The 13,271-nt window shown below is 43.3% G+C and overlaps 1 protein-coding gene across 1 annotated transcript; it reads right to left on the bottom strand.

Annotated features, from left to right (window-relative positions):
* Positions 1–7,559: 7,559 nt before the first annotated feature.
* LOC143891761 (uncharacterized) lies at positions 7,560–8,833 on the bottom strand. Its single transcript, XM_077396294.1, has 2 exons — positions 7,784–8,833; positions 7,560–7,622 (listed from the first exon to the last, which is right to left on the bottom strand). Exons 1-2 carry the CDS (start codon positions 8,831–8,833, stop codon positions 7,560–7,562), a joined length of 1,113 nt encoding a protein of 370 aa, XP_077252409.1.
* Between the last annotated feature and the right edge of the window lie 4,438 nt (positions 8,834–13,271).

Here is a 13,271-nt window from a genome sequence, read left to right as displayed (position 1 = left end):
AATTGTTTGATTTTTTTTTTCTTTTTTCTTTTCTTTCTGGAACAATTAACTTCTCTTCTTTTGGAACTTGTCCCTCTCTTTTTTTTTTTTTGAAAGGATTGAATTTCTTTTCCTTTTTGAATCGACCGAACTCGGTTCAACCGAGTTGCCTACGTACCCCAGTATAGGGATCAGGTCTCGCGTAGTTCGGGGGAATGCCCCAAGTTTGATGGGTTTTCAAGAAAATTTGATTTAGGCTCGAAGGGTTTGCAAATCGGTATTCTTTTGACATTGGGTTTTGATTTTGGGATTTAATCGGCCAAAGGAGGCCTTTCGATGTTCAGATTGGGAATCGATCTAGGTTACTAGAGTCCCTCTGGTACTGATTATTTTTTTTTCTCTTTTGTTTTTTTTTTTTTTCGCGGAGTTTGACGGCATTTCCAGGTAAGAGATAATGGATCTTCTTCTTTCAAGATTCTAATACGTGCTTTTGACTTTCATAGAGCGAAACTTGTTCTTTGACATCCTCCATCTATGGATTCGTACTCTCGATATCTGATGATCACTTTTCATTGTTTGCTTTTGAACTTTTCATCTTGAATTTGTTGGCTTTATGAATTTGAGAACCAAGGTCATTGATTGGAAATATGAAAGTTGTTTCCACTCTATGCCCCTTGTATAGCATATATCTTCTCACTTTCTTCATTTTCTTTGAGCTTTCCATCTATGTCTTGCCCCTGGTATCGGTTGTAGCTTTTCTAGACAATCTTCTTATTCTTGAAATAATTTTATCAATTCTTCACACTCTTTAGAGGGTAATGTATTTTCAATCGGCATTCAAAGTTTCAGTGCCAGTGTTTATCATTTCAATTTCATCTTTGAAAGGTTGGGATTGGCGCTCCTCCTCTCGTTCAAGTAATTGCTGTGACTCAAGTGGAGTTTCGTCAATTTTGTCCTCATTTGAGGAGGGAGTCTTATTTTAAGATCAGAAGCACACTTAAGAACAGACACAAGTGAACTTTTTGGAACTGACTGAAATTTTATTTAAAGAAAAGCTATTACATCAGACGACCTATCCTGAACATGCTCACGATTCACAACTCTAAATAAGAAAGAGAAACAGAAGATAACTTGCCTGGACTAGGCATTGACCTTTAACTGTAAGACCGGACTCAACAATTATACTGACCATGATGACTGACTCAACATAAAATAGTAAGTGACTAAAACTTTAACTGCTGCAACTGTTTGGCGTTGAAGGCTCGGCGAAGGCTGGTTCGTTCTGAACATCATCATGGCTGATACTTTCAATTTTGGACAATGATGACTGATTCGCATAGGGAAATGCCCCTAGCTCAATGATTCTGAGAGTGAACTCTGAAGGACTTAGCAAAATAATCTTGAAAAAGGTAGCCCCTAGAGGAGGAACAGACCAGGGGTACAAGCAAGATTGGATTATCTGGACCAGGCATGATCAGATCATGAGAACGCATAATCGAAAGATTGTGAGATTCTGCATCTGCCAGTTAGGGGATGGCATGAAGATACGATCGAATCGTATGACAGAAGAACGAAAGACGCACGATCAAAAGATTAGATGAGATAGCATAAGATTGCTTTCAACGGATAGATCATGAATGACTAATCCTATGAGATCTTTGAAAATTATGGGATTTATATCCTAACCCAAAGGGAAATTTTTTTTTTTTTTTTTCACATTTTATCAGTGTTACCTGAAGGCATCAACCCTAATCCTAATCTATCGGAGTGGAGAGAGAATCTCGACTCATGACTTTGTTCGTGTATCTAAGGACCGATCGTGACCATTGGAAGATGGACCACGGCCTAATCTAGACACCAATGGGTAGGATATCCTAAACTAGGCTCACACACATGATGCACATGTGTTCGTATACTACATGCATGTGTGGGTTAATCTAGGGGTAAGGCCAAGAGTTCCCTTAGCGCGAATCCCTGTTCGATATACTGTACCAGTGTCCGGCGTATCAGTACGTGAACAAGAGATCCGTTTACGTACCATAAAGGTACTAGGCTAAGGGTGGAATGCTTCTATAGCACAGAGGCACCAGGTGATGAAATCCCAGTCAACCATGCTAGATAACACTCCGGGTTCCTAAAATAGGACGTGTGTGCACGTGAGATGCAAGAGTTTAGATGCAAGTGATGTAAGTGTGTGCAATATGTTTGCGCAATCTATGATGCCCTCAGGTTTTGTTAGGTTAAGTTCGAGTAAAATGTGATGAGAAAATAAAACAAGACAAACTAATCTAACAAGTATAGAGTTTTTATGAGCCAGTTAAATTAAATTCAAATGAATTATCTTTTGAAATTTTAATGAAGTTAGGTGGTCCCCAGCAGAGTCGCCAGACTGTGGGACATGATCCCGCGAGAGGGGCGTGGGGCGCGAGCCGCCGCGCGCTCTCCTTTGGTCTCTCGTTCCCACGCGATTGGCGTGTGCATTTTAATGTTGATTTGAATTAATCTTTCCTGTGAACTTGGGATCACTAAGGCAATCCGAATTCCACACGAAAGAGACTGACAGAGTCGCCACCTAGATGTGGGATCTAGGACCCGTAATTAACCAGAAATCTAGACTCGCTACCTGGTTACGAGAATGGAAGGTATGGGGAGTTATCCGCCACATGCACCATTCCTGCCCGATAATCGGTCTTCGATTCCAAAAGCTAACTCTTTTAAATTTATTTTAAATGGCTCATTCAACTCTATGTTAATGTGCGAACTAAGTGACATGCATCCTATGATCTAATTTCAATGAGAATCCTAAATGTGTATCTTGATTTATTAATTTGTCTGGATTCAATCTAAGTGAAAGTTCTCCTAGAATTCTAATTTCATGGAAAGTCCTAAGTGATTTGATTAAGTATTTACGAGAAAATTAATATACAAAACACCACAATTTGTTTGTGGTGCCGACTCGCGGGTGGTATGCCATCAGACATCCAAGCTGCCTACGTACCCAAGCCTTACTGGGATCAGAGTCGACGTAGTTCGGTGCACCTAAGCTAAGCTACTTATGCCTAACTCAACTAGGACACCGACCTAGACGGGATTGACTGTTTCAACAGTTTTAGGAGAAGTTATTTAATTCAAGTTGAGGATTTTATTATCTTAGGATTTCATCTAAGATGCTATATGATTCTCATCTAAATGCAAATGGTCCCTTAGACTAATGCAGGTTTGCCTACATCCTAGTTTACTAGGCTTGTCCTAGGGAAAGATTGGGTGACTAGTGTAACTAGACCTATGGCACGGTTGCTATACATAGCAAACGTCCGTGATGAGGCTGGACTCCTAACTCTAGGACTCCCTAAAACCTAAGACTCCCTAAAACTTAGGACACGACACGACACCGGTGTTCCTAAATTGGGCTCTAAGGGTCCTTACGACGGAAATCATAATCCAATGGTTCCGAGAGACACGAGATGAATCGAGATGATGAATAGTGTGAGGGAATGGGAAAGATAGAGAAAGGTGCGACTGAACTTGGGAGTGCCAAATTGCCTACGTACCCCGTGATGGGGATCAAGCCACACGTAGTTCCACTGGGGAGGTTGCTTGGATTTTGGAAAACAGGTTTGGTATTTGGATCAGGAATCGGGTTTGTATTTGAGCATTGGACTTGAGATTCAAGAACATTGATATAGCAATGGGATTTTGGAATTGGGAATTTGCATCAAAGAATTGAGCATATTGGAATCATCAAGGGTTTGAATTTTCGGAATTCAAAGTGGGCGGGCTTATGAGATTCGGCCAAATGGATTCAGACATGCGACTCGGATTGTGTTGGGATATGACTTGGTTGGATTGGGTTAATGGTTAGGGTCAAGTGAGTCGGGTCTAAGTTAGGAGCAAACCCGAGACTAGCCATGGTCTAACTAGGAGGAAGCAGGGTACAAACCAGGGTGCGGACCAGGGTGCACCAGGGTGCGAACCAGCAGGGAACCAGGGTGCGAACCAGCAGGGAACCAGGGTGCGAACCAGCAGGGGAACCAGGGTGCAACCAGCAGGGAACCTGGGTGCAACCAGCAGCGAACCTGGGTGCAACCAGGGTCTAACCAGAGTGCGAACCAGCAGGGAACCAGGGTGCGAACCAATATCGAACCAGGGTGCGAACCAGTAGGGAACCAGGGTGCAACCAGCAGGGAAGCAGGGTGCGAACCAGTAGGGAACCAGGGTGCGAACCAGTAGGGAACCAGGGTGCAACCAGCAGGGAACCTGGGTGCAACCAGCAGCGAACCTGGGTGCAACCAGGGTCTAACCAGAGTGCGAACCAGTAGGGAACCAGGGTGCAACCAGCATCGAACCAGGGTGCGAATCAGTAGCGAACCTGGGTGCAACCAGGGTCTAACCAGAGGCTAACCAGGGGGAAAACAGACCCTACATGCTTCCTAACATGGTTTTTCTTTTAAAGTAAAAGATATGCATGAAAACAGACCCTACATAGAATTGAAATAAATGCCTACCTCTTTGGAAACCCACTTTGTGTTTGATTTTTCTTTGATGGTAATTCCTTGAAGATGATTCCTTGCTTGATAATGACTGCTTTTGATATATATCACCCAACGTATAAAATCACCCGATCCGGCAAGGATGGCCGAACCCTTGAAGAGATGAGGGAGAGGGATGAATTTTCTAAGAGAGGGGTTCTTTTTTCTTCTTTTCTTTGGTGAGATGAGAGGGTATTTATAGGAGAATGGGATAGGAGGTTAGGTGAGGTTAGGTGAGGTTAGGTAAGGTTAGGTGAGGTTTGAATGGTTAGGATGAGAGGAGAGGTTAGGTGGTTTTGGATGGTTAGACCCAGGTCATGATCTGCCATTGATCTAACGATTTACGGAAATCGGGTCTCGGAATGGAATCAGGGTCCGGGCTATGAAGTGACCCTAGCTTATTTTGTCCCGATTGATGATCCGTAAAGTCAGATCAAGATATTAATGACCTAAAACATATAAATCAATGATAGAGGGGGTTCTCACATGGATTTTACACACTAATTTATTTGTTGATTAAAACAAAACAAAATGGGGTGTCTACAGTAACAAGTAATGAAAATTTGTTATGTGGAACCCTCACACAGTAACAAAAGGTGAAATTTAATTAGGCGGAACCCTCACGCACTAATCAAAAGGGAAAGCTTTGTTATGCGGAACCCTCACGCAGTAACAAGCAATGGAAATTTGTTATGTGGAACCCTCACACAGTAACAAGAGGTGGAATCTAATTAGGCGGAACCCTCACTCACTAATCAAAGGGGAAATCTTTGTTATGCGGAACCCTCACGCAGTAACAAGCAATGAAAATTTGATCGAGGAGTGAAACTCTTATGAAAAGATTGATACTCTCCTGCTTTTGATATGATTGATTGATTTGAATTGATTGATTTGGATTGAGGGATTTGGATTGATTTCTTTGGAGATTACTTTGTCTCTCCAAAGAAGCGGGAACTTTTTTTTTTGTTTTGGATTGATTGATTGATTCAGGTTGATGCCCTTGAAAGTTGCTTTGTCTCTTGCCGAGAAAATGGGAGTGCGAGTTCCTTGCTGAGGACCGGACTCTCATGATTTGCTAGGATTTTGGATATTGACCCTTTTTTAAAGAATTGGATTTTGCTAGGAATTGAACGCTTTTGAGCAGTTGCCAGCGGACTCTCTAGGAGATAGATGCTAGACTCCATTGGGGACTAGCTTTGCCGATGAGCTGACTATAGAGTAGGCTTAGCTGGGGAATTTAGAGGTTTGACTCGAGATGTGCTCGAGCTTCTCTCATCTCAACTTGCTGGAGACATTGGTTTATTCTGATTGTCCTTGTGGATTTGACAGCTTTTATGACTTGGCGTGATTTGCCAAGTCATAAAAGATGCCCCTATTGCATTTCATACTTCCATGACTAGAGTCTTAATAAAGCAATACAAATGCAGGGAAACAAATATTTCATTTCATGAATATTGGATTTACAAAGCTCTGTGCGTAGAGGAAACATGACAACAATGAGATCAATTCTGCCTGAAAGAACGCTTTCAAATCTGCCACCTGACAAAATTTCAATAGGCCTGATAGCCTGCCACTCTTCTGAACCTTGTTCTGACTTATTCCGCCTTCCAGAGAAGGGACTTCTTGCTTTGGTGCCTGTCACCCCAGCTCTGGGAAAGGTACAGACCATACAAGACCTTGGATATTTTGACTTGACACGCGACAGACTTCGACAAGTGACAAGTAAAAGACATTGACAAACACAGGACTTGGTTTTCAAGAAAGACTCAACTTGCTTCTTGACCTGACAAATATTTTAAATGGTGAAGGTTAACCACTCTTAGAGTGACCCGAATACCATGCTTAAAAGTGATTCATTCCTTGTTCGGTATTACCGTCATGGTCATTAAACCCCTTCGATTGCTTAGTCTTAAATTACCCTAATTTAGAGGAAGATCAAAGCAAGTCATGCTGGCACCACTCAGACTTTGATGACACCATTACTGGGTTACAAGTCTTGTCTGCCTTAGCTGTTCAGCTTCTTTAGAAATCACTGCCACTGACCAGATCGCCTTTTCAGGTTTTCAATCTAGCGGACCGCCTGCCTTAATTTTTGCCTGAATTGCTCTTGCGAGTTTTCAATCCAGCAGGCTCACACCTTGATTTTTGCCTAAGCCGCCCATTCAGGTTTTCAACTTAGCAGGTGAATGACTCTAACTTTTGCTTAGATCGCCCTTGCGGGTTTTCAATCTAACGGGTCTTCAGACTCCATTTTTTTCTTTTTCTTTTTTTTCCTAGCCACAAACCTTTGCCTATTGCACCAAAAGGACTTTTTAGGTAGGTTAGGGTTTGAAAGACCAGAGTTTTGATAAGTTTTCCCAGGTTCCGACCGAATCCAGACTAGCCAGACTGCCTACGTACCCCCAAAGGATGAGGATCAGGTCGCGCGTAGTTCAAGGCACAAATGCCCCTAGTTTAAGGGTTTTCAAAGAGAATGGATTTGATTTTGTGTAAGCTCAAAAGGGTTTTGCAACGGATTCTTTTGATATGGTTTTTTTTTTTTTTGAAAGGATTTTTGGTTTGAAGCTCTGGTCGGCCAAGGAAGGCCTCCTGGTGCTTTAAGCATAGTATTTCTTGAGTTGGTCAAGGTTTGTTGGCTCTGTTAACTTTTCTCCATTTTCATCGACGAGTCTGACGGCTTTTCCAGGCAGGACTTCGTCAACAATGTATGGACCTGACCATTTCAGCTTGAATTTACCCCTAGGATCATATACCGGTGCCCGGAAGGATTTCAGAACAAGATCTCCTTTCTTGAGGTCTCGAACTCGAACTTTCTTGTTGAAGGCTCTCTCGACACGGCGCTGATACCCCTGAACATGGTACAATGCTTTCAGCCTCTTTTCGTCAATCACTTGTAACTCTTGATATCTAGCTTGAGCCCAAACAGATTCTGGCAACCCAGCTTCCATCATCACTCTCAGGGAGGGAATTCTCAGTTCAACAGGCAAGACAGCTTCCATTCCGTACACCAGAGAATACGGAGTTGCACTTGTAGAGGATCTGATCGACGTCCTAGAGGCCCACAAAGCATACGGGAGCTTGCTCGACCAATCTTTGTAAGTCTCGGTCATTTTGCTGATGATCACTTTGAAGTTTTTGTTAGCAGCTTCAACAACTCCGTTCGTTTGAGGTCTATAGGGCGAAGACTTATGATGCTTGATCTTAAACTCTTCACACAGATGCACCACCTCCTTCTTGAAATGGGACCCATTGTCTGAAATTAGTTCATGTGGTACTCCATATCTGCAAATAATATTCGCTTTGATGAACCTTCCAACAGAAGCCGAGGTCAATGACGCATACAAAGCAGCTTCTATCCACTTTGTGAAGTAGTCAATGGCAACCAAGATATACTCATGCCCACTAGAAGACTTCGGACTTATCTTCCCGATGATATCTATTCCCCATACTGAGAACGGCCACGGTGAAGTAAGAGAATGTAACTGAGAAGGCGGCACATGGATGAGATTGGCATAGACCTGACATTTGTGACATTTCTTCACATAGGCGTAGCAATCGGCTTCCATTGTCGGCCAGTAATATCCAAGTATGAGAATCTTTCTTGACAACATCTTTCCATTCATATGCGGCCCACATACTACTTCATGTGTCTGCTCGATGAGTTCAGCGGCTTGATCCTCATCTATACACAAAAGTTGGATTCCATCGAACGACCTTCTGTACAACTCTTCACCACAGATGACAAAGTTAGAGGCCAATTTCTGAAGAGACCTTCGCTCTTTTCCTGAAGCTTCCGGCGGATGTCCTTTGCCTAAGATGAGGTTTTTGATATCTGTGTACCAAGGCTTGCCATCTGAACATCTCGCTGCTATTTCAATAGTGTTAACATGCGATGGGGCCCATTGAAGCCGTACTTCTAATGGTTGAACCTCCATTGCTGCAGAAATATCGAGCATTGAAGCCAGAGTAGCTAATGCATCCGCAAAATGATTCTTTGTTCGAGATAGGTGAGTGAATGTGATATTTCTGAATTTTCTGACCAGAGACTCTAGGTACGTATTATACGGGATCAACTTATCGTCTCTTGTTTTCCAGTTTCCGTTGGTTTGACAGATAATCAGAATTGAGTCCCCGAATACATCTAGGTCCTGAATGTGCAAGGCCATGGCTGCTTCCAAACCTGCAATACATGCCTCGTATTTTGCCATATTGTTTGTGCACTTAAACTGAAGTTTGATGGATATAGGGATATACTCTTTTCTTGGTGATACCAACACCGCCCCTACACCTTGGCCTCGATTGTTGACTGCTCCATCAAAGTACATCAACCACTTTGTGTCTGGAACTTCATCTTCCACAGTCATTATCTCCTCATCTGGAAACTCTGCTTTCAAAAATTCATTATTTTTTGCTGGTGAATCGGCTAACTGTTCAGCTATCACGCGCCCCTTAATTGACTTCTGAGTGACATAAGTGATATCGAACTCAGATAATAACAACAACCACCTGGCGGTTCTTTCGGTGAGAGTTGGCTTCTCGAACAAATATTTCAATGGGTCCATCCGTGAGAGTAGAAGAAGCCTATTCGATAACAAATAATGCCTCAGCTTCTGAGTAACCCAAACCAGTGCTAGACAAGTCTTTTCGAGGATGTTGTACTTCTGCTCGTACTCCAACATTTTCTTGCTGACGTAGTAAATGGCTCTTTCTCGCTTCGACTCTGGGTCTTGCTGCGCTAACATACACCCCATCGCTGTGTCAGTAACAGACAAGTACAGCAACATCAGTTGTCCTGGTATGATTGACGACAAAACTGGTGGTAAAGCCAAGCACTGCTTGATTTTCTCGAAAGCTTCTTGACACTCTTCGTTCCATTTCTTTGAAGCATTCTTCTTTAAGAGCTTGAAAATCGGTTCACAAGTCGTTGTCAACTGTGCAATCGAAGTTACATCTGTTGACGCGCCTTCAATGGGCTCAGTATTGAAATCTTTAGAAATCTTTACAGACTCATTAGACTGGACTATCGTATGAACAGACTTGACAGACTCGGTAGACTCAACGGAAGATGCAACGGACTCTGCATCGGACTGAACAACGGCATCAGAAGACTCCTCATCAACGGGCTCGATCACAACTGTACCTGCATCAAAAGAAACATCAGATATAGCAAACTCTATTTTTGACTCGGAAATAGACATATAGCTAGAGACAACAAACTCTTTGATAGAAACAGGACTGTACTGGATGACGACTTGGGGTATGACCTGGGAACTCCAGTTCGTGAGGGGTCCCTCTGCTGGGGTGATAAGGCTTTCAGGATCAAGGATCAACGCATCCCCTCCGATCATGGCTACAATCGGTAACTCAACCTGAAACAGGGAATTTAGAAGACACGGCTCAAGAATATCAGCCCAATCAACCTCTGGTTCGATCTCATGAATCTGCAAACTCAGGTACTCATCTGGCAGCTCCATATCGAAGAATATCTCAAACCCCGGCAGCTCTTGCCCTGTTAACTCATCAACCCACGGCTCTGCGAACCCACAGAATGCAAAGTCATCTCCCTCTCTGCGGTACTTACCATTTCTGATCAGACTAAACGGTTTCATCGGCAGCTCTAGACCCTGGCGACGGAGCTCGGACCATTTCCGCATGTAATTTCTCATTTCTCTAATCTCATCACGAGAAGGTTCATATCCCAGTCCGAACAACCCTTCATTCTTTCTCATTACAGGCCATTCGACTATCCCCTGATGATTGCGACCCAAACCTGCACCGGGAAGGTACCCCTGTTTACGCATCATCTTTACAACCCGGGGATTAGTGCTGGTGAGGAACAAAATCTCTTCATTCTTTGCTTTCTCAAATGATATGGCTGTGACTTCTACAGAGAACCCGGTCAGACTAACATCACCTTTCTTTTCTGGGGTACCCTCTTGCGAAATTTGGCCTACCTCCAAATCAGGATCACCCTTGACTGTTATCACCCTGTTGTTTCTGATGAACTTCAGTTTCTGGTGCAGTGAAGAAGGGATAACTCCAACCTTATGGAGCCAAGGTCGGCCAAGCAAGAGAAGGAAAGATGCTCTGATATCGAGCACTTGGAACTCTACTTCAAAGATTTCTCCTCCTATCAGAATTTCAGTTGCTAGCGTTCCGATAACATCACGTCTGGTACCGTCATAAGCCAAAATTCCTTGTTCAGAAGGGATGAAGTCATTCGGCCCAAATCCCAGGACAGTAGCGATGGCTAACGGACATACGTTCAGTGCGGACCCGTTGTCAACTAATACATCTGGGACCTTCTTCCCGTTACAGACAACAGTGATCTTCAGTGGACGCGTATGATTGTGACCCTCAGATGTCAGATCTTCATCAGTGAAAGAAAGAGTCTTGGACACCCTAGCCATTGCTACCAAACCAACCAGCTCATCAGATGTAATATCTACAGATACCTGTGCAGCATTCAACTCTCTTAGTACAACTTGACGGTGCTTTGGGGAAGCTATAAGCAAACCCCAAATTGAAATACTGGCCTGGGTCTTTTTAAGTTGACGTAAAAGATATTCATCCTCTTCTTCGCAACTTGGCTTGTTCTGCTTCTGCGCTTCTGCGGCCCTTACAACTTCAGCTGGGTTCTCAGCTCTTAACTCGGCGGGTTTGAAAATTCGCCCACCTCGAGTAACATGGCGGACTTCGTCACATTGATCGTTCAAAAAATCGAAGTCATCGTCATCAAAGCTAAGAACATACGGAGCGACATCTGGGACTTCCCCTTCATCACATTGAAGAATATAGGGACCACCAGAAGACTCGGCATAGTCATCTTCATCTCCGCCCAGCACATAAGGTTTCTCTTCCTCTACTTCTTCAATTTCCTCGCCAAATGCCAAGACAGTCGGTGAATCGGAAGCGATGGCACAAATCAAGGAAGCAGGGTCAAGAATAGGCTCTTCAGTAAAAACCGCCCCAACTATAGGTGGAGGCCGCGCAGCATGAGCCGGTAATGGATTCCGGGTAGTGTTTAGCATAAATACAACAATTTTTTTCGCTTCTATCATATCCTGAATTTTATGCCTCAAGGCCATGCAGTTATTTGTTGGGTGCCCTGTTCCTTGATGATATGCACAATGCTGATCTTCACGCCAATATCTGGGGAGAATAGGTGGTGGAAGTCTCGGTTCTAAGAGAGTGATCTTTTTGTCTCTTAGTAACTTCTTGAGAGCGACAGATAAAGGGTAAGGTAGCGGATCAAAATGCCTTGGCGCTTTCCTCGCTGGCTGCTCTGTCTCTGCTACAACTCTTCTCATAGGGCGTGCAGCAACCACATTATTAACTTAGGCTTTGAAACTACCATTGGTTTCTTTCCATTCCTCGGATCAAAAGATGACTTCGCCAGAGAACCCTTCAGCAACGCATCTTCAGTTATGGTTCCTGTCTTGATTAAGTGATTGAAATCAGAGTAATACTGCGTCGCCATGAAGTGGTAATACTGCGGAGACATATTCTTGACCACAATCTTGATCTGATCTTCTTCAGCAGGGCGGTTAGTCATCTGGGCCGCTTTTCTCCTCCAACTTCTTACAAAAGAGGTAAACGTTTCCTGGGGTTCTTGCTTGATCGCTTTCAGATCCCTCTTCGTAACCTCTATCCCTTCTTCCATTGAAAATTGCTCAACGAACTTGTTAGCAATTTCGTCTAAAGTTCCGAGTTCTTCGGGTTTTAGATGAAGGAACCACTTCTTAGCTACTCCTGTTAGAGACATCGGAAACACCTTGGCGATCTGCTCTGGAGACAGCCCATACCCTTCTAAATTTGAAATGAACGACCTCAGATGACTCCACGGGCACCCCGTCCCATCATATTTATCAAAATCTGGCATTCTGAATTTTGGAGGAAGAGTGACACCAGGGAAGAGGGAAAAGTCAGACATATTGATCTTCTTTGGGCCCTTAACTTGCATGCTTTCAACTTGTTGGGTCAACTTTTCAACTTTATCGACCAATTCTTTCTCTTTGCCTGGCTTGACTGATTGCGGGAGACAGTTCTCCTCCACATACTGCTCGTCAAAGAAATCATCTTCAGGGGAGATGACAGACCGATTAAAGCCTGGAATCACATTAGTAGGGTTTTGGACGACAGGTGCTTTTGAGGTAGCGGCTTTCTCACTTTTCAACTGAGTAACCTCTTCCTTTAGGGTAGATACCTCCCTTGTAAGGTTCCTCATCATGTCCCTCATTTCAGCCAACATCTCATTTGACTCAGCCATTTGGTTAAGACTAGGGGAGACAAGCGGAAATAAAGCTGGTGAGATAGGTGAAGAAGATCTACGACTTAGTCTCGACGTAGAGGATTGTCGGGACCAAGTAGGCTATGAAATGGTAACTTTTTTTGAAGCAATGGCTATTGCTTAACTCAGACTCCTGAAATGGAAGTAAGAACACTAATTTAAATTAAGATAATCAGAAAGAATATTATGCACAAATTGAAACAAGAGATAATACAAACACATCTCTCCTCTGGATAAGAACAACAGTACAACAATTGTAAGAAGCTTCATGACGGCCCATCAAACCTAAATGGATAACCATCACACTTAGAGTGTTTCAGATAAAAATCTGACAGCATAATGGCCTTACAAAAGGTTCATGGTAAGGTAAGCTCATAGTTCCTCAATAACCTTAAAGAATACTGGTTACACTCAATATATTCTGGGTAAAATCCGGCAGCATAACGACTGTACAAAGAGATGTGATAAGGTAA

Source organism: Tasmannia lanceolata, unplaced genomic scaffold (genome assembly GCF_043159265.1).
Source record: "Tasmannia lanceolata isolate RefF3 unplaced genomic scaffold, GAP_Taslan_0.1 ptg000015l, whole genome shotgun sequence".
Classification (NCBI taxonomy): Eukaryota; Viridiplantae; Streptophyta; class Magnoliopsida; order Canellales; family Winteraceae; genus Tasmannia; species Tasmannia lanceolata.
The sequence above is the reverse complement of the archived record's forward strand: the minus strand, read 5'-3'. Positions and strand labels throughout refer to the sequence as shown.